A 20,803-nucleotide genomic window follows, 5' to 3' on the forward strand; every position below is an offset into this window, starting at 1 on the left:
TTCGGTTAGATAGAATAGTTGCCCTTTTTATTATTAACTCATAGGTGAAAAGGAAGGAAAAATAGTTCATTAGTAACATATAACTTACATCACCATTAGCGTTTTCTCTAAATTATGTTGTTGTAGATTTATTATGTTGTTGCTGATCAGCCCAAAACACAGTTTACAATTAATATAAAAATTACAACAATAATGTCCCTCCACTTAATCAATCGGAACCAAACTGCAGTGGAGAAGTAACAATAATATTTTCATGATAAATATATGTTTATCTTATTTTTCGGTTAGTGTTGTAACGTAAATCAGGCAGGTCCCTTCACTAAATAACCTGACATATTAAATCTTCAGGATGGGTACGAGAAGTGAATCCCTGTGCAAACAACAGGATCATGTTAAGTTAGGTTAAAGGAAAGGATGATTTTTACGAACGATGATAATATACCTACACGACCGATAATTAATAAATTAATGTTATCCTTATATGTAACTGCACACCTAAGGGTAAAATATGTTTTATTCATTTATTTATTTTTTCCAGTAAATAATAGGACGTCACTATTACTGTCCTAAAAACAAATTCAATAATTATTACACTAAAGAGATAGCTGCGTAAACAATGTTACGTGTGTTAATGTGTTGTGTGTACGTTGTTCTATCATCTGATTGGTGGGTGAAAGGTTGCATAGAGGAATAGGAAAAAAATTCACAACAAGTTATATTTATTATTACCACATAAAAAAAAAAAAATATACTAAATATTATTACCAAGCCCATATGGTCGATATTAGGTAATACACAATAACTTGGGCTCAGGTAATCTATTTTAATAAAAACAAAATCTTAATTATTACGAAGATAATTATCACACAAGTATATAATGTAAATGCACTTCCCCTCTTTATACTTTCAGCCTCATTTAACAATATCTTATAATAAAGAGGAAAGTTTAGTTCAGTGGTTCTGAATATTTTAATGAAAAAGGTCATTTGAATAAATGTATCGAAATTCTTACTTGCACTTATATTTGTATTTTCTCTAATCAATTTGACATGTTGTCTTAGGATTCATTTAACTACTCAATGTCGACAACAATTGCCAACTTAGCACAGGATGTTACAATCAATCTTGTGTCTGGGTGCCCTCGTTATTACCCGTTCTTCTTTATGTATTTCTTCTTCTTTTATGTATGTAAACAAATAATGTGTAACTTTGATAATTATTGTAGCCCTTGGTATGCCAATGAAAAATGAGTGTTATACTATATGATGAAGTCTCACAGTCCTTTCGACTATAACTATCGTTGTTGTTCAAGAGCTTCGGAAATGTGCTCTATGGTGAGGTCCCTGTGAGGCTCTTATAGCCAATCTTGATGTTGAGCTCATTCAGAAATTTGTTCTTGTGTAGTTCTTTTGTTGTGAAATTGATAGTAATGTGAAATAGGTATTTAATGTACTTGCTCAACTTCAACTTAATTATTTAGAACTATGTATCTATTCTAGTACAGTATAGTATAACCATATATTATATAACATACATAATATCGATTCCATTCTTGAGAACTGGTGAAACTTGTTTAGCGAACAGTTATTATTCTTATTGTTTTTTACATGATAATATCAAAACGTTTTGTGGAACGCCGCGCTGAGTTTATCAGGCGACGGCTGTGCCTCTCACTGCCTTTATTGGGATTAAAGTCATGGGCAGCTTAATTAGCTTTCGTGATAACAATGTACTTTATTCACTAATGAATAATCATATTATTGGTACTCGTTTCAATTTAAATGTTTCATTCCCAACTAAACTTTGAACATCTACACTGTTTAAAACCTCTCGAACAAGGAGCGAGTATAATTATGAGATTAAACGAACTTACCTGTAAGTGAAGTTCTATCTCAATTATACGAAGCTCCTTGTTCGAGAGGACTCCCTCCCTTCAATTTTAATATCCCGCCCTAAAGCTTCCACAGGTGATGGAGTTGTCCATGAAACATGCTTTAAACATAATGACATTAGTTGACAGCTGCGTTCAGGAAGCGGGAAACTAACTTTTTTTTTTAGCTTTGGATATGAGCTTTGAAAATTGTGACGATGCTGGAGCATAAGACGTAGACTACACTGTTTAAAACCTCTCGAACAAGGAGCTTCGTATAATTGAGATAGAACTTCACTTACAGGTAAGTTCGTTTAATCTCATAATTATTTGCAAAATGTTGTGTAGCCTTGAAAGCACCTATCTGTGCTATTATGAGTACTTTGTATCGTATAAGTTAAATGTCATTCGGTCGGAGCAAGGTCTTTCATTGTTGTAGATGTCTTCCATGCTTCTATACTATCGTGCGCAAAAAAGCGGCCCCTTACTAACGAGTAATTCCAAGTCTCCTAAACACCATCTTTGCTAAGGTTATTAGCCCTATATTTAGTGTATCCAAAATCAGAATGATTTATTCAACGTAATTATCTTGTTGAAGGTCAATATAACATTTTTAAATCTACGTCATTTCGCAAGGTGTTATGGCTCAGGAGAAAAAATGACAAGAAACTGCAACAGCAATACATCTTTTAAATCAATGTAGGTACCTATACATTACAAGTTATTTAATAACTAGAAAAACACATTTAATACCAGGCACTTTTATCATTTAGGTAACCATTAATCTCATACTAAGCTTTTTGACATAAAGTTCACATGAGCTTTAATTTTCTGACAAATTCAAAATATTATCTGGTATTATCTACTATATTAAATGGTATTTGAGATCAAAAACGTAAACAATTAAACAAACGTCTGTTATTGTCAAAGTAACTTGACAATGAAATTAAAAAAAAATGAGAAATTCATTTTTTAATTCAGAGGACTTTTTGAAATAATAATGTTCAATCTTACTGAATCAATTTAGGATCATACCTAATCTTATTTTTTTATTTCAGTCTGTAAAGCTCTCGAATTATTTTTCCATTTAAAGAATCTAGCTAGACTTTCTTTTTAGCTAGTTTTTTTTTGACAAAGAATTTTGTTAAGTATATTAAGACACGTCGCATATTGAATCGCTTTTTTATCATATCGAATTATTTTTTATTTTTTTACTTACTTAATGCAAATTTATAATTGCACTATATAAATTACGCCATCTAAAGTGTTCTATTATTTAAAAGATCCAAATGGTTACTAACGCTTCTTGAGCGCCAATAAAATTATTTTGCACCAGCTTTGTAAAAATAATATACCTATTTGTCGTAGTGCATAATCCGCCTATACAGGATGTTAGGATGGCACTAACACCCTGTATTTCCGACTTTATGACGGGCATGTCTCTTGGTGTCTGTTACGTCAAACATAATAAGTACAATTGAATACAATTATCCATGCATAATTAGTATTGCATTGTTTACCATAATAAGTAGAAGGAAAACCCGCGCATGATACTAGTGGTACAAATAGTACAGCTAAGCATAGGACAGTTTTATATAGACACACGTGTTAACGCTTCTATGACGTCATTGTTCACGTTGTGTTACATAATAATATCGGAATAAGTTACAACTTTCCTATTATATATTACCGTTTAAACTACGCTTTGAGCTCTTCATGTCAAGTTGTCTATCAAATATTGTAACGGTTATACCTACGTATATTGGTGATCAACACCGAGAGATTACGATCGCAATTCTCTAGGCTCTCGTTCTAGTAATTTTACTACATATCGTCACTGGAAAGGCAAAATTATGTAAGCGCCAAAATCCATTTCTAGAAAAATCCGATTAAAGTTTTTTTTTTTTTTTTTTCATTTTTTATTACCCATTTAATCTAATTTAGATGACGTCAACGAAATCGACTGCTTATACTTATTTTAGCATATTGCGGACTCCATCACAAACTCCTCCAAGCTGGTTCACTTCAGTTTGATAGACGATCCCACAATCGTTTTATGCAGATTATGATTTCTCTGGTATATTCACGGCGGAGTTTTCAAAACTTAAATATCTTTTTTCTGTATTATCCATACGAGAACTAAGGGATGTTCGCATCGCGATTCGAATTTGCCATTTTCTCCTCTTGTCGCCGATAACTTTTTAAAGCTACTTGAAATATACTAGACTCTACTTTGTCAACCAACGAATGGAGCAGCGTGGTGGAGTATGCTTCATACCATACCCCCCGATTCATTGAGGAGACGGCCTCCGTGGTCCAGTGGTTGAGCGTTGGGCTCACGATCCGGAGGTCCTGGGTTCGATTCCCAGTGGGGACATATCACAAAAATTACTTTGTGAAAATTACCTAGTTTGGTTAGGACATTACAGGCTGATCACCTGATTGTCCGAAAGTAAGACGATCCGTGCTTCGGAAGGCACGTTAAGCCGTTGGTCCCGGTTACTACTTACTGTGTAAGTACGTAGTCGTTATAAATGAATCATGTCAGGGGCCTTTGGCGGCTCAATAGTAACCCTGACACCAGGGTTGATGAGGTTGGTAATTCGCCTCACAACCCACACGATAGAAGAAGAAGATTGAGGAGAGGTCAGTGCCCAGCACTGAGACGTATATGGGCTATTTTATGCATGTTGTAAGAAAACATGGTGGAATTTTTCAGAAAATAAATTCTAAAATAAACTCATTTCATCCGTCGTGTAGAATATGTTGGAAATTTTCAGCGTATAAAGGCAGGCGTATTCAGCAATGCACCTTTGAACTCGGCATGTCGAGTAGCTATCAGGCATAGCAATGAGGTCAACGAACGAACCATGCAGAACGTTTTGAAAGTGTATTTATTCAGGCATTTTCTATTCATGGAGAAACTTGTGATCCGTTGCATACAAGAACGAGAGGAAAAAAATAAAAATGGCGCATTATAGTATTCATGGGCAACGCCTAATCTCGTCGTTAGTAAATAAAACAAAGGAACGTTGGAAATATGGATTTCACTATTGAAAATGATTAATTTAATTTAACACACAACACTTAAGCATCTGGATGACACTCAAGCAGTTGGATGTGACGAAGTTACGTATGTATCTGATTACTTGACAAATTGTATTCTTTTATACATAAACTCACGGCCATAATCCCAAATGGGGTGGGCAGAGCCACAAGTAATCAAATACAACTTGCAGCCACTGTTGATATGAAGTCCTAAGATGGATATGATGAACCTTACGGTGATAAGGGATCAGCCTATCGCCCATAACATTAGTCCATCATGTTAGAGGACGCAATCCCTCTGTCGGTTTTTACGACATACCCGGGAAGACAAGCAGCTGAACGTGTTCTATGTTTTTTATTTGCTCCCAGAACAGCATAGAAGCAAGAAGTATTCTTTTATAATTTAATTTAAGACATTGTCCAGAAGAGAGAGAAATAAAAATGGTAATGTTGCCACATTACGAAAATACAAAAGTTACCATTTTAAAATAATACAAACAAAAATTTGTTTAACACTTTCAATATTCATGTATTGAACACTGGTACCCTGATTTCTAGACACAATAGTTAACCATGGGGCTTGGATTTTTAAATGCATCAGGGCGTTAAAAACGTAACACCACACCATATATGGTATGGCCTCCCTAAACACAGTAGCTGTGTAGAACCACAGATAACATTGTCTCTGCTTCTATTCAGCCCATTAGGGACTACGGGCGCGAGGTTATGTACGTATGAATAACTAATTAGAACTCAAGTTTCATGACCTTAGAATGTGTATAGAGCGGGAAACTGCAATACCTAAAGTGGTTTTAACATATCAACGCGAACACGTTACATAGTCTTGTATGTTTAATTCTCAAAGCTCCCGAGGAGCTGAGATGAGCATCAGTAGTTGAATTACCCTTAGAGAACAGGGGTGGTATGTGCTTGTTAGGAGTTTTAAGTATATTCCGGTGTTACGAAGTTTTAATTCAATCTGTGCGCACATATTTCAAAATGAAAAGAGTTGTTAACAAAACTTTTGGATATTTATTTAAATTGGCGGTGTTCATAAAGTGAAAATTCATAATATAATGGTATTCATACCTTTCAGTAAAAAGTAATTTTTCAGTTTAAAAAGTTTTATTTTTATTTTAATATTGACTTTTATACGCGAGATTGTATAATATAATCACCATGAGACAAATTGTTAGTTATTATATTATTAATATCATTATAAATAATTTGTAAATCGTCTTTTTTCGTGTGATCGATTTATAGTAATAAAGAAAAATATATATTTATTAATATGTTATTTTATCAACTCTGGTAAACCCACTGGTTTGAACCACAGTTCTGTGACATATTACTTTAAGTAAACTTACTCAACGGACTTGTAAACATCTTCATCTTTTTTGGGGTTGTGTATACGTTTTTACAATAAAATACCAGACATAATTTGTCAGAAAATAAATTTAAAGCTCATGTGAAGCTTACTTTATGTAATAAAGCTTATTATAAGATTAACGATTACCTAATAATATAAAGATAAAAATGCCTGGTATTAAATGTGTTCCTCTAGTTATTAAATAACTTGTAATGTATACCTACATTGATTTAAAAGATGTGTTGCTGTTGCAGTTTCTTGTCATTTCTTCTCCTCAGCCATAACACCTTGCGAAATGATGTGAATCTACATCATTTCGCAAAATGATAAATTGAAATTCAACAAGTTTTTCTTTGATAATTACGTTGAATAAATGGATTCTGATTCTGTGTTGTGTTGTTATAGATTTGCGACTTCGGTCTGGCTCGAGTGGCGGACCCAGACCACGACCACACAGGCTTCCTCACGGAGTATGTCGCCACACGCTGGTACCGGGCGCCCGAGATCATGCTCAACTCCAAGGTATGTATATCCTGACCTCAAGGGACAAGCCCACAAAACGATTTTTGTTACACGTGTCCCCACCGAAAATCGAACCCAGTCCTTCCGGATCATTAGCCCAACGCTTAACTACTGGACCACGGACGTTATCGTACACCTTCCACGTTTAAACATCTCTCTTTTTTATATTTACAATGGCTCAGTGACCAGGTACCTGCCGGTCGAAACTTCCGAAATAAAAAATATACTTAGCACTTTTTCCATCGTTACTTGGTAACTACACAGGGTGTTAGTGACTTCGTAGCGAAAACTTTGATGGGTGATTCAGACCACGATTCTGAGTTGATAACAAGCTGAATTTGTCGCAAAGTTGAAGTATGAACTATTTGCTCATACTTGTATGGCGCGCGTTTCGTGCTCACTCGACCCTTCCAATCTCTTTCTTCTATTCCGTAGATAATTCAGTTTTATTATTCAACTAAAATACAACATTGACGTCGTAATCCTACATGAAAAATAAGTGTTTATTAATCGTTTAGATAGACTTGTATCATCACTATAGGTTGGAAATTCGGGGCCACATTTACCTAAATTTGATGGTAGTCCATAACATAGAGTTGATATTACCGCATTACAAAAAAAGAAAAAAAAAATGTAATTTTTTTTAGTTATCCATCACCAACAGAATCACCACAACAATAGTTGCTTCAACTATTTTCTAATTTGGCACTAAGATCTTTTAACATATTGGATTTGTAAACAAGACTGGAATCTATTTCCAATAATATAATAAGAAAGTTTGCACTCTACGTACCGCCATTTCCAACTTAAAAGGATTAGCAATCAGACTGATAGGGTTAAGCGAGTTCACTCGATGAAATAAGGTTTCCCTGGTCCTTCGGGTGTGAAGTCCGAGTGAAAGTAGTAAAACTTCGTGCCAACGGATAGTTGTATTAGAAGTTTGCTCTTAGAAGATTATGTGGTATTCAGCTGTATATTATTCCTGTATTGAGCTGGTTTTCCCCTCGCGGGTTGGAAAGTCCCACATGCAGTCGCTTCTGGTAAATCTTATGGTGACAAGGGATCAGCCGATCGCCCATAACATTAATCCTTAATGTTAGAAATGATACAATCCCTCCGACAAAAAAATAAAATAATACACAAGGATATTATTATATTTAGTCATCCCATGATCATGGCACTTGCAACAGTGTCGAAATATCGGGAGTCTCATGTCCCTGCTTTAAACGCGGTAAGAACCCGTTATGTGTTTTAATTAAAAAAAAAAAATCCCCAATTTTCGCATGGTTATATCTAGCGGATTATGTGATACTTGGAACATAAAACCTACCAACTGTTTACAAAACCATGAATCCTATGCGAATAAATGATTTGATTTTTTTTATTTTAACGGAATTTACGACATGCCAGGGAAGACAAGCAGCCGAATGCCTTCTTCCTCTTTTTTTTTTATTCGCGAACGTGTTCTATGTTTTTATTAACCCCCAGAAGAGCATATAAACTAACTAACTTAGATACCTATTTATCTTTTTTATACAGCCAACTCTATAGGCATGATTTCAGTACGAATTAGGGGTTTAACTCCTCAAGCTGACGTGGCATCATAATGCTTGGCAAGATAAACTGGGATCACCAAATTACACCCATATCAGTATGCTCCGTACATAGACTGTGTTTGCCTTCGATAAATATAATTTTTCCGCTCCTTTGAAGATATAATCCAATACATAACAAGATATAGATGTAGTTGTGTGTCGTTGTATGTTGTTTATATATATTCTTGTGTATGTGTTGTTTCTTTATTTTTAATGTTTATTGTAAGTGCAATAAAGAGTTTTTGTATTGTGTTATATTTTTGTAAATAAATATTTAATTTTAATATAAACCCGTTCTTATAGAGATATCATCAACGTTTTCATTAACTTAAGTACTGATCAATCGTCGCTTATGTAAAGAAAACATCTGTTTGAACAGTTTTCTGTACGAAAAAAACTTGTAGAGCCATTAAATTCACACAAAACTTTGAATTACACTGGAAGCGTCATTAGACTGATGGCAAATGATGATTGATGATTTTGTTAGAACAAAATGTAGAAAGAACTTGGAGCACTTAGTAAAATTCTAATTTGCAGAGTAAACTTACTTAAGCTCCATTAATTACTGATAAATCACAGTTTAATTTCCTTTAATTTGTTGAAATATCTACCAAAAATGAATCCTTATGCCTCATCAAAATTAGGGCAAATTAGGAACGCGTGTTTCGAATCTGGTTGGTAATAAATAAATAAATTATTACCTAATAGAAACACGCGCCCCGAAAACAAATAAGTTATGTATTTAAAATAACCCCTAATAACGTATTACGTTGACTGATACGATTACCTTCATTAAAGTATCTTCTTCTATCGTGTGGGTTGTGAAGTGGATTACCAACCCCATCAACCCTGGTGGCAGGGTTACTATTGAGCCGCCAAAGGCCCCTGACATGGCTTATATAACGACTACTAACTTACATCAGTAAGTAGTAGCCTTTGGAGGCTCAATAATAAACCTGACACCCTGTAAAGATACCAGAATTGTTCAAGTTAACATTTTATTATCTAATTCCACTGAGACTCTGCGAGAATCTAATCGTTTTAAATAGTCTCATTTTCAAAAGCACGAGAGTGATCTTAATAAAATTGAGACGAATGTCTGACAATATTTCGCCACCAAACAGCCTTAGGTAAAAAGCTCAAAATTCGTATAGCTAAACAGATTTTAGTGAAGTTGATTATTTAGCAAAAACTACCGAAAATGGTCAACTCATCGTCTACATAGGTATCTTGTTAAAATCTTTTGAATCATATCTCTGACAAGTTTCTGCTCCTAAGAACTTTTATGAATAATTTCTTCATGGACACTTTTTATACCGCACAATTTAGTTTATCCTTCCAGTAATTAGGCCCTTTTATATTTTAAAAATAAATTATTTTGTGTCATTTGAGTAGTACCTGATTTGATTTCACATAACGAATTAGTTTAGGTGTTTTAACAAAATATTATTAAAAAGGAAAATTATATTATTTTTTCCCGAGTTTGGAAAAAGAACTTGCATACACGTGATTTTTCAGTATAGTTTATTTTTGAATTTGAATAAAGAAAAATGCAATAATAAGTGCGACATTTTGTCGCGTTACCTTATGACGTGTGACGTGTCTTTTTCATACAAATTCCATAGTAATTTCGGGTTTTGAGGTTAAGTAAAAAGTAACTGGGGGGTTAATATGGCCACATCGAAGCAATTCATATAAGAAAGCAATATTGCAATTTGACATTTGCGCATATAAAAGTAAGTGCGCAATGCAAACAAATGTCAAATAGCAATATTGCTTTCTTAGATGAATTGCTTCAATGTGGCCACTTTAACCCCCCTGATTTGACTAGTTGAAAACTAGCCTAATGTTGCAATACAATAAACCATGTCTTCCCTTCGCAGGGCTACACCAAATCAATAGACATCTGGTCAGTGGGTTGTATCCTGGCGGAGATGCTCTCCAACCGGCCCATCTTCCCGGGCAAGCATTACCTGGACCAGCTCAACCATATCCTGGGCGTCATCGGCTCGCCAAGCCAGGAGGACTTGGACTGCATCATCAATGAAAAGGTAAGTGTTATAGAAAGGACAAACGTTATGGGACCAGTCGACCTAAACCGGATTTGAAGTGTATTTTACCATGCAACGTTTTTCAATTCACCATTGTCATTGCATTAGTATTGATTGGAGTTGGAATTACGTTGTCTGAAGTTCAGACACTTTTATGTCTCACAATTTAATGTGACTATTTTCATTGATTTCTCTTTGTACCTATTCAATTCTGTAATTTGAAATACAAGAACAAAAAAGCATCAACAAACAGGGTTGCTGTTAAAAAAAGATAAAAAAGACATATAACGACTCTTTTAGGTTTTACATTTTTTTTTAGTAGACGGGGCTCTTTACCTAGACCCTAGAGAAACTTTATGGCGTGGGTCAAACAAAAACAGGTATAAACGTTGTCAAATTGCTTTAAGCTAATTAGTTACGAAGTTTTTTAATAAATTAAGGGACGCTACCCCCATTTGCGTGCTCACCCTTGTCCCCTAGAGTAAAGAATGTAATATAGAAGGTCTATATAAAATATTCCAAAATTAGGAAGAGTCCTGCTGAAAAAAATATACATCTACCAAGCATTTCCGTTGCGATTTAGTAGACATTTCTAAGATAGTATAAGTAGTAGCTAACAAGTCAATACATTTCCAATCCGAATCAGAGCCCCTGTTTTTACCAGGCTACGGGAAAGCCCAAAGGAAGGGTTCTAGTTTTTTCAGTCTATTCATGTTCCGTTCCACCATAGCTTCTTAATTGCACAGAGTTACTATAGAGTCTAGTCGGCGGCACCGGAATATGCACAAAACGAGCATAGTATATTATGTAGCAGCGATCGTGTTTAACTTTCCACAACATCATCGCTTCATTGGTATTGCGCACTAGCGCTTGTGTTACTACGCAATGAACGGCAGTTAAATCGATGTAGCGTTCCAGCCAGAAATGTCTTGGTGCTGTCACACGCCGACGTGACGTGAGTTAACAGGTGACATGCGGACTCGTGTAGTTTAGTGCTGTGGGCATATCTCTCTTGTCTCTATGGCCAGAGTAAATTACCTACCCGATTTTAATGAATGAGGTATCTGTCATAGTGTTGTGATGGTCCAGGAAACATAGCCTAGGCTGTAACATGAAAAAGAAACAGATATTTTTTTTTGAAATTTTGAAAGATCTGAAAAAACCATCACAAGCTTGCTGGAAGCTCGCAAATACTGGCCACTTTCTACCGAACTTTGTCAAACAGATAAAAAAAAAAACAAAATAGAATATTAAAAAAATCACTAATGCGTTCAATTTTACATATTATTATAGTCGTTTTATTACAGAAAAGCACGTAAGCGCCTTTATGAAATGTCACATTCTGATGTGTCTTTCTTCAATATTACCTCGATTTCTAGCTTCTTCTATCGTGTGGGTTGTGAGGTGGAGTATTTCTAGCTAGCCAAATGCGACGTTTTATTAACAAAACCCGATCTGAATGTGATTGTTCAAAAAGACCGTTACATGGTTTTAGGTATCAAGGCGACAATATCTAGTAATGTAACTCTGTTACTTTGATCTCGAATTCGCCTTGCAAACTTTAAAACTAATTAGTTTCAGAGTTAACGCATTAAACGTTACTAAATTGTAAGGAACCCTTTGTCTTATAAAGTTTGACAAAACCCGGTGTCTGAGCATATACGTGGGTATATGAAATTGTATATATTTCCGGGACAATGCGTCGGTTTTCACGAGAAATTCGATCAATGCGACCTTTTTCCGCTATGATGGGAATGGCCTAGAATGCCTTCTTGAATCGCGCGCATTAGGGATAATCCGAGGTTTTAGCGGTTGAGTATTTGGATCCCAAATAAATGCGTCATCCATCATATTTGGACTTAATTCCTTGGGTCGAGGGATCCTAAGTGACCCGCCTTTCTTCTGCGGGTGAGATCTGACCGTCATAACATAACACCTACCTAAACATGAAACATAACAGCATCGCGTCTGTATTCCCAAAGGGGTAGACGGAGGTGTAGCGATTGGCTAGAGGTGGAGCTTCCAGCTCTAGGCTTTTTGCAATACAAATCCTATGTACGGTATTATATCTTTGTCATAATAATCAATATTGGGTATCCAAATAACTATAATACGTTATGGCATTGTTGTGAGAAATACCGTATGGTGGGGATATTGCCTCTTGTGTGTTTAGGACAGTATTCACGATCGTCCTATTATTTCTTGTTTTCTCTAGAATCTAGCGTAATATTTATTCCTTCTTCTTCTTCAATGACGTGGGTTGTGAGATTGATTACCAACCTCATCAACCCTGGTGTCAGGGTTACTATTGAGCCGCCAACGACTACGTACCGATACGACGATAAACGATTCATAATGTAGTTTTTTTTTGATAAATTGAGAATAATGTTTTTTTCTGAAGCTTGTAACTTGACGGCTATCAGTCCTTGTTAGCAAGTCAACCCTGATAAACGACTCTTCATTGTCCACCCAGTTATTACACGCCTTGGTCCGGATGGACTTTTATGTCAATGTTCTTTTGCAATCTTCTTTTGAAGCCTTTGTCAGAGTTGGAAATTTAAATTTTGTCCGACATTTATTGCTTGAATTTTAATTGCGTCGCCTGATTTCTTACCAATTTGGTAGTCAAATGAACGTGGAAATGTATAAAGTTACTTTTATATTTTTGAATAGTCTTGAATTCTGTTTTGATCAGGTAATAAGAAATCTGTTTAACAATGGTTTGCCTCAACTGACGTTATAAAAGATGTAATTGCCGAACACTGCTTCCTGAGATACAGGTCTCCTAGTTCAGCTAGCAGGGTTATACTTCTGCAGCATTTGTGTGTCCTAGCTATAGTACCCAATGTTGTGGCGACCTTTTTTCTATGACAATAAACATTTTTTTCATGTAAAATAGAATAAAATTCCATAGTCGATTTATACGTTTTTAACACAATACCAATACTAGTTATATTTTCATGGGCTTGTCTTCTGTGGTAGGGATAATTTGTGTCTATTCGGGCAGACGCTAACTTAACCTAATTTTAGTTTGACAGCTCTTAAATTGTTGCCGTCCTTCACTTACAATACAAGCAAGATAGAGATGGAGCTAGTTTTAGTCTTGTCAAATTAATTTTAAGTTGGTGGTTGCTTTAATAGACACGAATGTGTGCGTAATGTGTTGAGTGTCTAAGTATATAATTTATTTTGCAACGATCCGCAGGTCTCGGGTTCGAATCCCGGTGGGAACATATCACAAAAATCACTTTGTGGCCCCTAGTTTGGTTAGGACATTAGAGTCTGATCACCTGATTGTCCAAAAAGTAAGATGATCCGTGTTTCGGAAGGCACGTTAAGCCGTTGGTCCCGCTTACTACTTACTGATGTAAGTAAGTAGTCGTTACATGAGCCCTGTCAAGGGCCTTTGGCGGCTCAATAATAACCCTGACACCAGGGTTGATGAGGTTGGTAATTCACCTTATAACCCACACGATAGAAGAAGACTTATTTTGCTTTATTTGAGTGAAATGGCGTGTAACGGTATCCTTTCTAGAATGTTCCTCTATACGTAGAACTAGTGAGTTGGAACGGGAACCCACATACCGGGTAGCCGTCTTCAAACCTTTGTGTATCCTATCATGGGCAAATCTCCTTTCAGCTTTACATCTACTCTGTATAACCTGTTTGTCGCATAGTACGTAAAGGAAACTGAATTGAGAATGTAATTGTGTATTCGAAAAGAGGAACTAGGGTACTTTGTGTTCACATTTTCACAATACAATACCACACCCCGGACACTCCATACAATAGTTTCGCTCTTACCGTGTGCTGCCTAACGCATAGGTGCGAGCGAGATATACTACAGTCCGCGCGCTTCAATTACTTCTTAGCGGCATACGGCTATTTAAGACCAAAGCACGCCCCGGACACTTCATACAAAACATCTCGTTTTACACAGACCCTACACATTGACGTTACCGTACTCGCGCATCTGTGTGTGTGACGTCTGTTGCACATACGATTGAAGACTAAAGTAAGACTGATTGGTAAACCTAGCTCAGCCGCTAATGGGGAGCGGAGAGTTGCCGTTCTATACGTAGAATTATTCCTTAATCTATGTCCAAAGTAAGACCCGGAGGGACGTCGGCGCTCGATACTAATTGGTGCGGCGCGGAGAATCACAGTTCTATAGTATTATTCTTAATTCCCACTACCAGAAGGCCTAACAGAAATGAATGTACAGTCGTGAGCAATATCATTTCCCACTTTAGAACCCTATGGCACTAATATATTTGACATTTAGTGAGACTTAGAGTTCAATTTGTCAAAAAAGTTAATGTGACATGGTTCTATAGTCTATACTTACATGTGGACGCTCATAACCGTACTTCGTACATACATACTCTTATCGTAATTTATATAACTCTCGCCAGTAATGTCTATATAGGTAGGTATATAGGTACTGGGAAAATTCATATAATACTACTTACTGATGTAAGTTAGTAGTCGTTACACGAGGCATGTCAGGGGCCTTTGGCAGCTCAATAGTAACCCTGACACTAAGGCTGATGGGGTTGGTAATCCACCTTACAACTCACACGATAGAAGATGACGACAAATTACCAGTCAATGCCCAAAAAGATACTCGATCGTGTTAAAAAGAATACCTATAATCCTTTAATCATCTTCTTTGACATGCGTCGCATGTTAAACAAAACGCTTTTCGTGGTTTTTATTTACTTCCAGTTCAGCAAAGACGTGTTAGGTTTACTCTGCTGCGGATTGTAGTAGTAAAACCTTCTAATTTCAATGTATCAAACGTCGCGTACTCTCGTCTATCGTGTAATGTAATTTGATCGTAATTAACACGTGTATAGGGTACTCATTTTCACATTATCAGCGACACATTAACGTCTCGGCTTTAAGCTGCTAATGGAACGTCGTAATTTAGTAAAGTAATAACAGAGCTACTGAAATTACTCATTTACTTGCACTTAAGTCGTGTATATTGTGATTTGTGAAACGTAATGACGATGTACAGATACAATAGTAAAGATTCCGTTCCGTGAACATGCTAAAGCTTCCGTTCCGTTCTAGCAAAATGGAATTTATATATGCTGATTGTAGCACTAGGAACAGGTGACGTCGAATACGAAGACGAATGTCTTTCGTCTTAAATCTCCAATGGTTGAGCGTTCGGAGAGTGGAGGCCCTGAGTTCGATTTGGGGGGCACGCCTAACAAGAATCCTAACAAATTGCCTTTTATCCGCGCACTGTACACATTCAATGAGGTTGCAACCAGAATCGACTTATTTGTTTGTAATCTGAACGAATTTGAAAAAGCTGCCTTATATGTATTGTGTTATTTGTCATAAGTAGTTATAAGTGCTGTACTATCGGATTAGGATGGTCCTGTAATGATAGTTTTAAGTTTTGATAAATAAATAATTATCTTTGTGAGACTGTTTCTAGTTTGACCAGAACATAATCACCTGATTGTTCGAAAATCAAGATAAAACCGTATTTCAGAAGGCACATAACGCCATTTCTCGTTTACTACTTACTGATGTGGGTACGTAGTCGTTGCATGAGCCGTGTCAAGCGCCTTTTGCGGCTGAATAATTAGCCTGAAGTTTGCAGAGGTTCGTCAATGGTCATCCACCTCAATTCGCACGATAGAAGAAGTTAAAATCGCCACCTACATCTCCTCTTTCTTCCACATTTGAATAAGTTAATCTAAAAAAAGCTAAGGCTCTAATTTAATTTTGTAATTAAGTACCTAAAGTATTAGTGCATGTTGTGTCCACCTGTAAGTGGCGAGGCGCTTAGTTTTTTATATGTATTAACTGCAAACTGTAACCATGTATCAGTGTACTTGCCGTTGGTTGACCAAATAAATAAATAAAATAAAATAAATAATAAATAAATTAAATAAGTTTTTAACGTCTTGTAATTTTATGTGCAATAGGGTGTATTATTATTAGTTCTGTGTTCTCCTCCCCAGGCCCGCAGCTACCTGGAATCCCTGCCGTTCAAGCCGCGCGTGCCCTGGACACAACTCTTCCCGGGCGCGGACACCCGCGCCCTGGACCTGCTGCACCGCATGCTCACCTTCAACCCCCACAAGCGCATCACCGTGGAGGAGGCGCTCGCGCACCCCTACCTCGAGGAGTACTACGATCCTAATGATGAGGTAGGATAAGTTGCTTTATTTTAATATAATTGGTATAAGGGTCTTTCTTCTTTTTTATCGACAATAAATATTTTAAAACATCACATGTAAAGACGTGTCTGTAAAGAACTATTTAGTGTTTCTATTTATCTTATACATTTCTTTGCCAAAAAATATTGTGACAGAGTGGCTCTTTTCATCGGAGACAGCATTTCGATTTATCACTCTGTCACAGAATTTTGTGAAAAACAATCAACTATTAATCTACGTTAACCTTTAATCGAGGAACCGATTAGTATTTTGCTAGTATTTTGAGATTAACTATATCTTTGGACAATAGAAAGATTAAATAAAATTCTAAAACACATAACTAAAATCCTATATAATACTTATGACAATAAATATTATATAGAATCTCTTTACCGCCTATCCATCATACATAACAATTACCTACGAACGTTACGACAAAAATATAATATATTCATTTCCCTTGTCAATTCCCACCAATAACCAAGTAAAAACATGTAATATACTTTTTGCACGTTCGCTAGCAAGTTTGTCGGAAATGGAAATTCAATGTCTATTTGCGACCGCCCAAAAACTGCTAGAAACAGTAGGTACTACGTTTGTGCTCGATCCGCCGCAGTTTCCGAATAATTACAAAGTGATTAACATGTTGGACTGTGTGTGTTTGGCGACAAATGTTTTGCTAGTACAACCTGCCGCGAGGCACAGGGGAATATCAACCACACACTCTCGGGATTCTGAAATAATACACTTAGCCATGATGTTACCGTCATTACGTTACGTTATTAGCAAATTACCAGTGACGTCATTAATAAAATTAAAACGAACGCCCGTTAAATATACGGCAATTATTTTATTAATTTAATCCACTCTGTTGCAAGGGATTAGAATGTGTAAAAGATGGGTTAATTCGCGAAATATCCAGTACTTGACGTCGAGTTTCCGTTTCAGCCGGTAGCGGAGGAGCCGTTCCGATTCGCTATGGAGCTGGACGACCTTCCGAAGGAGACCCTCAAGAAGCTGATCTTCGAGGAGACGCTACTGTTCAAGCAACAAAACGAGGACGCGTAGACAGGAGCTGCGCCTTTGTCCCCGCGCCCCGCCCCGCGCCGCCGCTGCGAGGGGTGAGACATACCAACTCCGTGTTTTCCTCCTTTCTCAAATTCTAATTTCGAAAATAACGAGCAGCATCAACCAATTTAATTCTCGTGAAGCGTTTGTCACGCGTTCAGACGGCGACGTGCGAATATACCAACGATTGCGCTGCTGCTACCAACAAATTTCGCACGCCGAAAACATACTACAAAAATTGCAATTTATTCGTTTTGCAGATAAGCTCTTATCAGAAATGCTATGTGGACGTTCACAACGGAGACGTGCAATTTTATCGCTGAAAATACTGATATCATTTATCAAGTACTCAATAATCAACTAGCTGTGTTTGACTAGGGCCCAATGTGAAAGATTGATAATAAACAGTGCAGTAGCTGGAACATGTATATAGAAAGGGAAAACACGGAGTCGTGTGTTCGGTGGTGTTGGATAGAACGAACGTGAAGCGAATTGTCAAACATTCAGTACATGTAGTCGGTTAACCCAAAGTTTAGTGAACCATTCGGAGTTTATGACAGAGTTGGTATTATATTGTAATATTACGTATTTTAAGCAGTAAAGGCGAAAATGCTATACATTATCGCGATATTGAATCGAATCTTTTTAATTTCTTTGGCGCCGCTTGCAGGCTGTGGCCGATCGATGACTCTTTGTTGTCGATGTAAAATGTATAATAGTGTTTTGCTAAGTGCGGCCAAAGAAATCATCGCTGTTGCTCTGGTTTCATGTTTCCAACCATGCTAGCAGTTTCATCCAAACAACTGGTTAAATTCAAACCATGCTTTCGTTTATAGTACTTTAATGATAAGTGTAATTACTATAGAAAATGTCTGTAATTGAGAAAATATCGTAACGATTTGACTGGGTCGGAATGTAGAAAAGTTACAGTAAAAAGAGTAGAAAAACTTATAGAAATATAGATAGGACTTTCTGAAATTTATAATCGTTAAACATACCTAGTCGTACGATTTCTAAATTGAGGTGTATTGAACCAAATGACGGCACGACCGCGGCGCGAGCGAGGCTCGTGCACCGTACAATGCAATGTCGTGTACGGGACACCCAGTGAATGCTGATGAGATGAAGATGTCGAACTGGGATTCAGGATCGCAGCGTATAATGACAATTCAAACGCCAAGCGATACTTTTAATTTCGCAACGGAACCTCAACATCTCTGTAAAATAACATTAAAAGAGCTAAAACATATATTTGATGATGTAAATATTTTTACATGTAATATGAATTAATGTATTTTGAGGTGTCACCGAATAATAATTTCCAGCACTACTTATTCATCAATTTAATGTGATCTTACGAATAAAATGTATTTTCTCTTTGAGCTGTATGGAGGTCTATGTTGAAAAACTTGTTTGTTTCAATGTTTTTTCAAATAATTCTGGTCTTCCTTCTATTGCATGTTAGCGCACAAGACGATTTTAGAATAGTTAATTCTTCATATCAAATGTTTTAAATAGATATTTATGAATGTTTAAAAATTGTTTGGGGATTGTGCGGTTAGGACCGCGTTCGGAAACTAGAGTTTTATCGATTGAAATTATAAATAAAATTGGATTCTATCGAGAGAAGTATTTTTGCACAGATTAATGATTCTGGTTCGCGAGCCGGCGCGTATGTACCAAGTTTTTCAACGATTGACCCGAGACGGGGTTCGACGTGTTTGGGAGCGATCTTCGCGGGTCTAATCTATTGTTACACTTTAATATGTGTGTAAGATGTTGTTAGGATCGAGGTCCGCATCGTTTTCAGTGGGCCTCGACTCTGGGCTAACACGGTCTACTTCTATAAGACTTGAATAAAGTTGTTTGTTGAACTAAGCATATTAGATGAGAATATTTGTCATTTAGAGTCATACATTAAAAATGTAACGTTTTGTTCAGCTCAAGTACCGAAGAGTTGAGTTTAGCTTGAGGCGTGATGTTCCGTATTATGTATACTGTTGTAAGTAAGCGCGGCCTCACTTGCAGGCGCTGATCACACGGCGTGAGCGAGGCGAGACGCGAGGCCGCCGCGACTCTGTATTACTACTTTGACTTTTGTGAAATAATAAAATATATCTTAGTATTGCGTATTCGCTCATGGTGTGATTACGCCTTTATCGTTAGGCGTAGTATTTCATTCATATTTGAACGTGACGGTCGACTCATCGCATCCCTGACATACAAGACATGTATTAGAAAGAAATCAACATGTGACGCTGCAAACAGACGCAACAAAAAATTGTAATGAACAATGAAGCATGCCTATTTGTACAGATTTTATTTTAAACGTCGTCATAAGTTTATTGCGTAACTGTAATTTCAACTGTATTATTAGAACTTAATCGATCATCGTTTTAACTAATAAAAGACAATCGAGCTAACGGCTACAGTGACGTCACTGTGCTGTGTCGACTCTACTGTATTATTTTTAAAGCTATATATTAATCTTATGTACTGCTGAAGTCTCTTCCTAATAGTATTTTCTAGTTTTACAAACGGATAACTAAAAGTATACAAGATATTATAAAGATGTCACCGGGATTCTACCATCACATACTTATTGTTAAAATATGAGTGTTGCCATTTCTTAAGTCATTATGTACAAATTGGATATTGTAAGATCATTTGTTATCTGTCAACAGTTGAATATTACGAAAATAAAAATCGAATCAAAATATTTCGTGTTTTTTTTATTCCTTGGTACAAAAACATATTAATCTACTAAAGTTCCTTTAGTACCGGTGGTACGATACTACTCGTAACTCCTCGTAACTCCTCAGTATTGCTTATGACACAAGTCTTATCCATAGAATGGGAATGAAACAGAAATATACTTTTATGACGACCGATTGCCACACAACCATAAAGTTGAAGTTGAATACTTTATGGCACATACAAGAAAGATTACAGCATATAATCATAGAGTAACTCTACGTATAGAACGGAACGGTCTCCGCCCCGCGCTAATTCGTATCGGGCGCCGACCGCAACCCCTCTTGAGTTTTAAAAAGCCTGTCTGACTCTACTGCATGTCTGATCTTCCAACCCGCGAA

At 36.5% G+C, this 20,803-nt stretch overlaps 1 protein-coding gene across 1 annotated transcript in view; it reads left to right on the plus strand.

Moving 5' to 3' along the window:
- Nucleotides 1-20,427, plus strand: part of LOC126367554 (mitogen-activated protein kinase 1) — a 55,932-nt gene extending 35,505 nt beyond the window's left edge. The window contains exons 5-8 of the mRNA XM_050011134.1: nt 6,693-6,809; nt 10,288-10,455; nt 16,443-16,631; nt 17,589-20,427. Of these exons, the coding sequence (XP_049867091.1) occupies nt 6,693-6,809; nt 10,288-10,455; nt 16,443-16,631; nt 17,589-17,708 (594 nt within the window). The 3' untranslated portion in view covers nt 17,709-20,427. The remainder of the gene's footprint in view (nt 1-6,692; nt 6,810-10,287; nt 10,456-16,442; nt 16,632-17,588) is intronic.
- The last annotated feature ends 376 nt before the right edge of the window (nt 20,428-20,803 follow it).

This window comes from Pectinophora gossypiella, chromosome 6, assembly GCF_024362695.1.
Source record: "Pectinophora gossypiella chromosome 6, ilPecGoss1.1, whole genome shotgun sequence".
Lineage (NCBI taxonomy): Eukaryota > Metazoa > Arthropoda > Insecta > Lepidoptera > Gelechiidae > Pectinophora > Pectinophora gossypiella.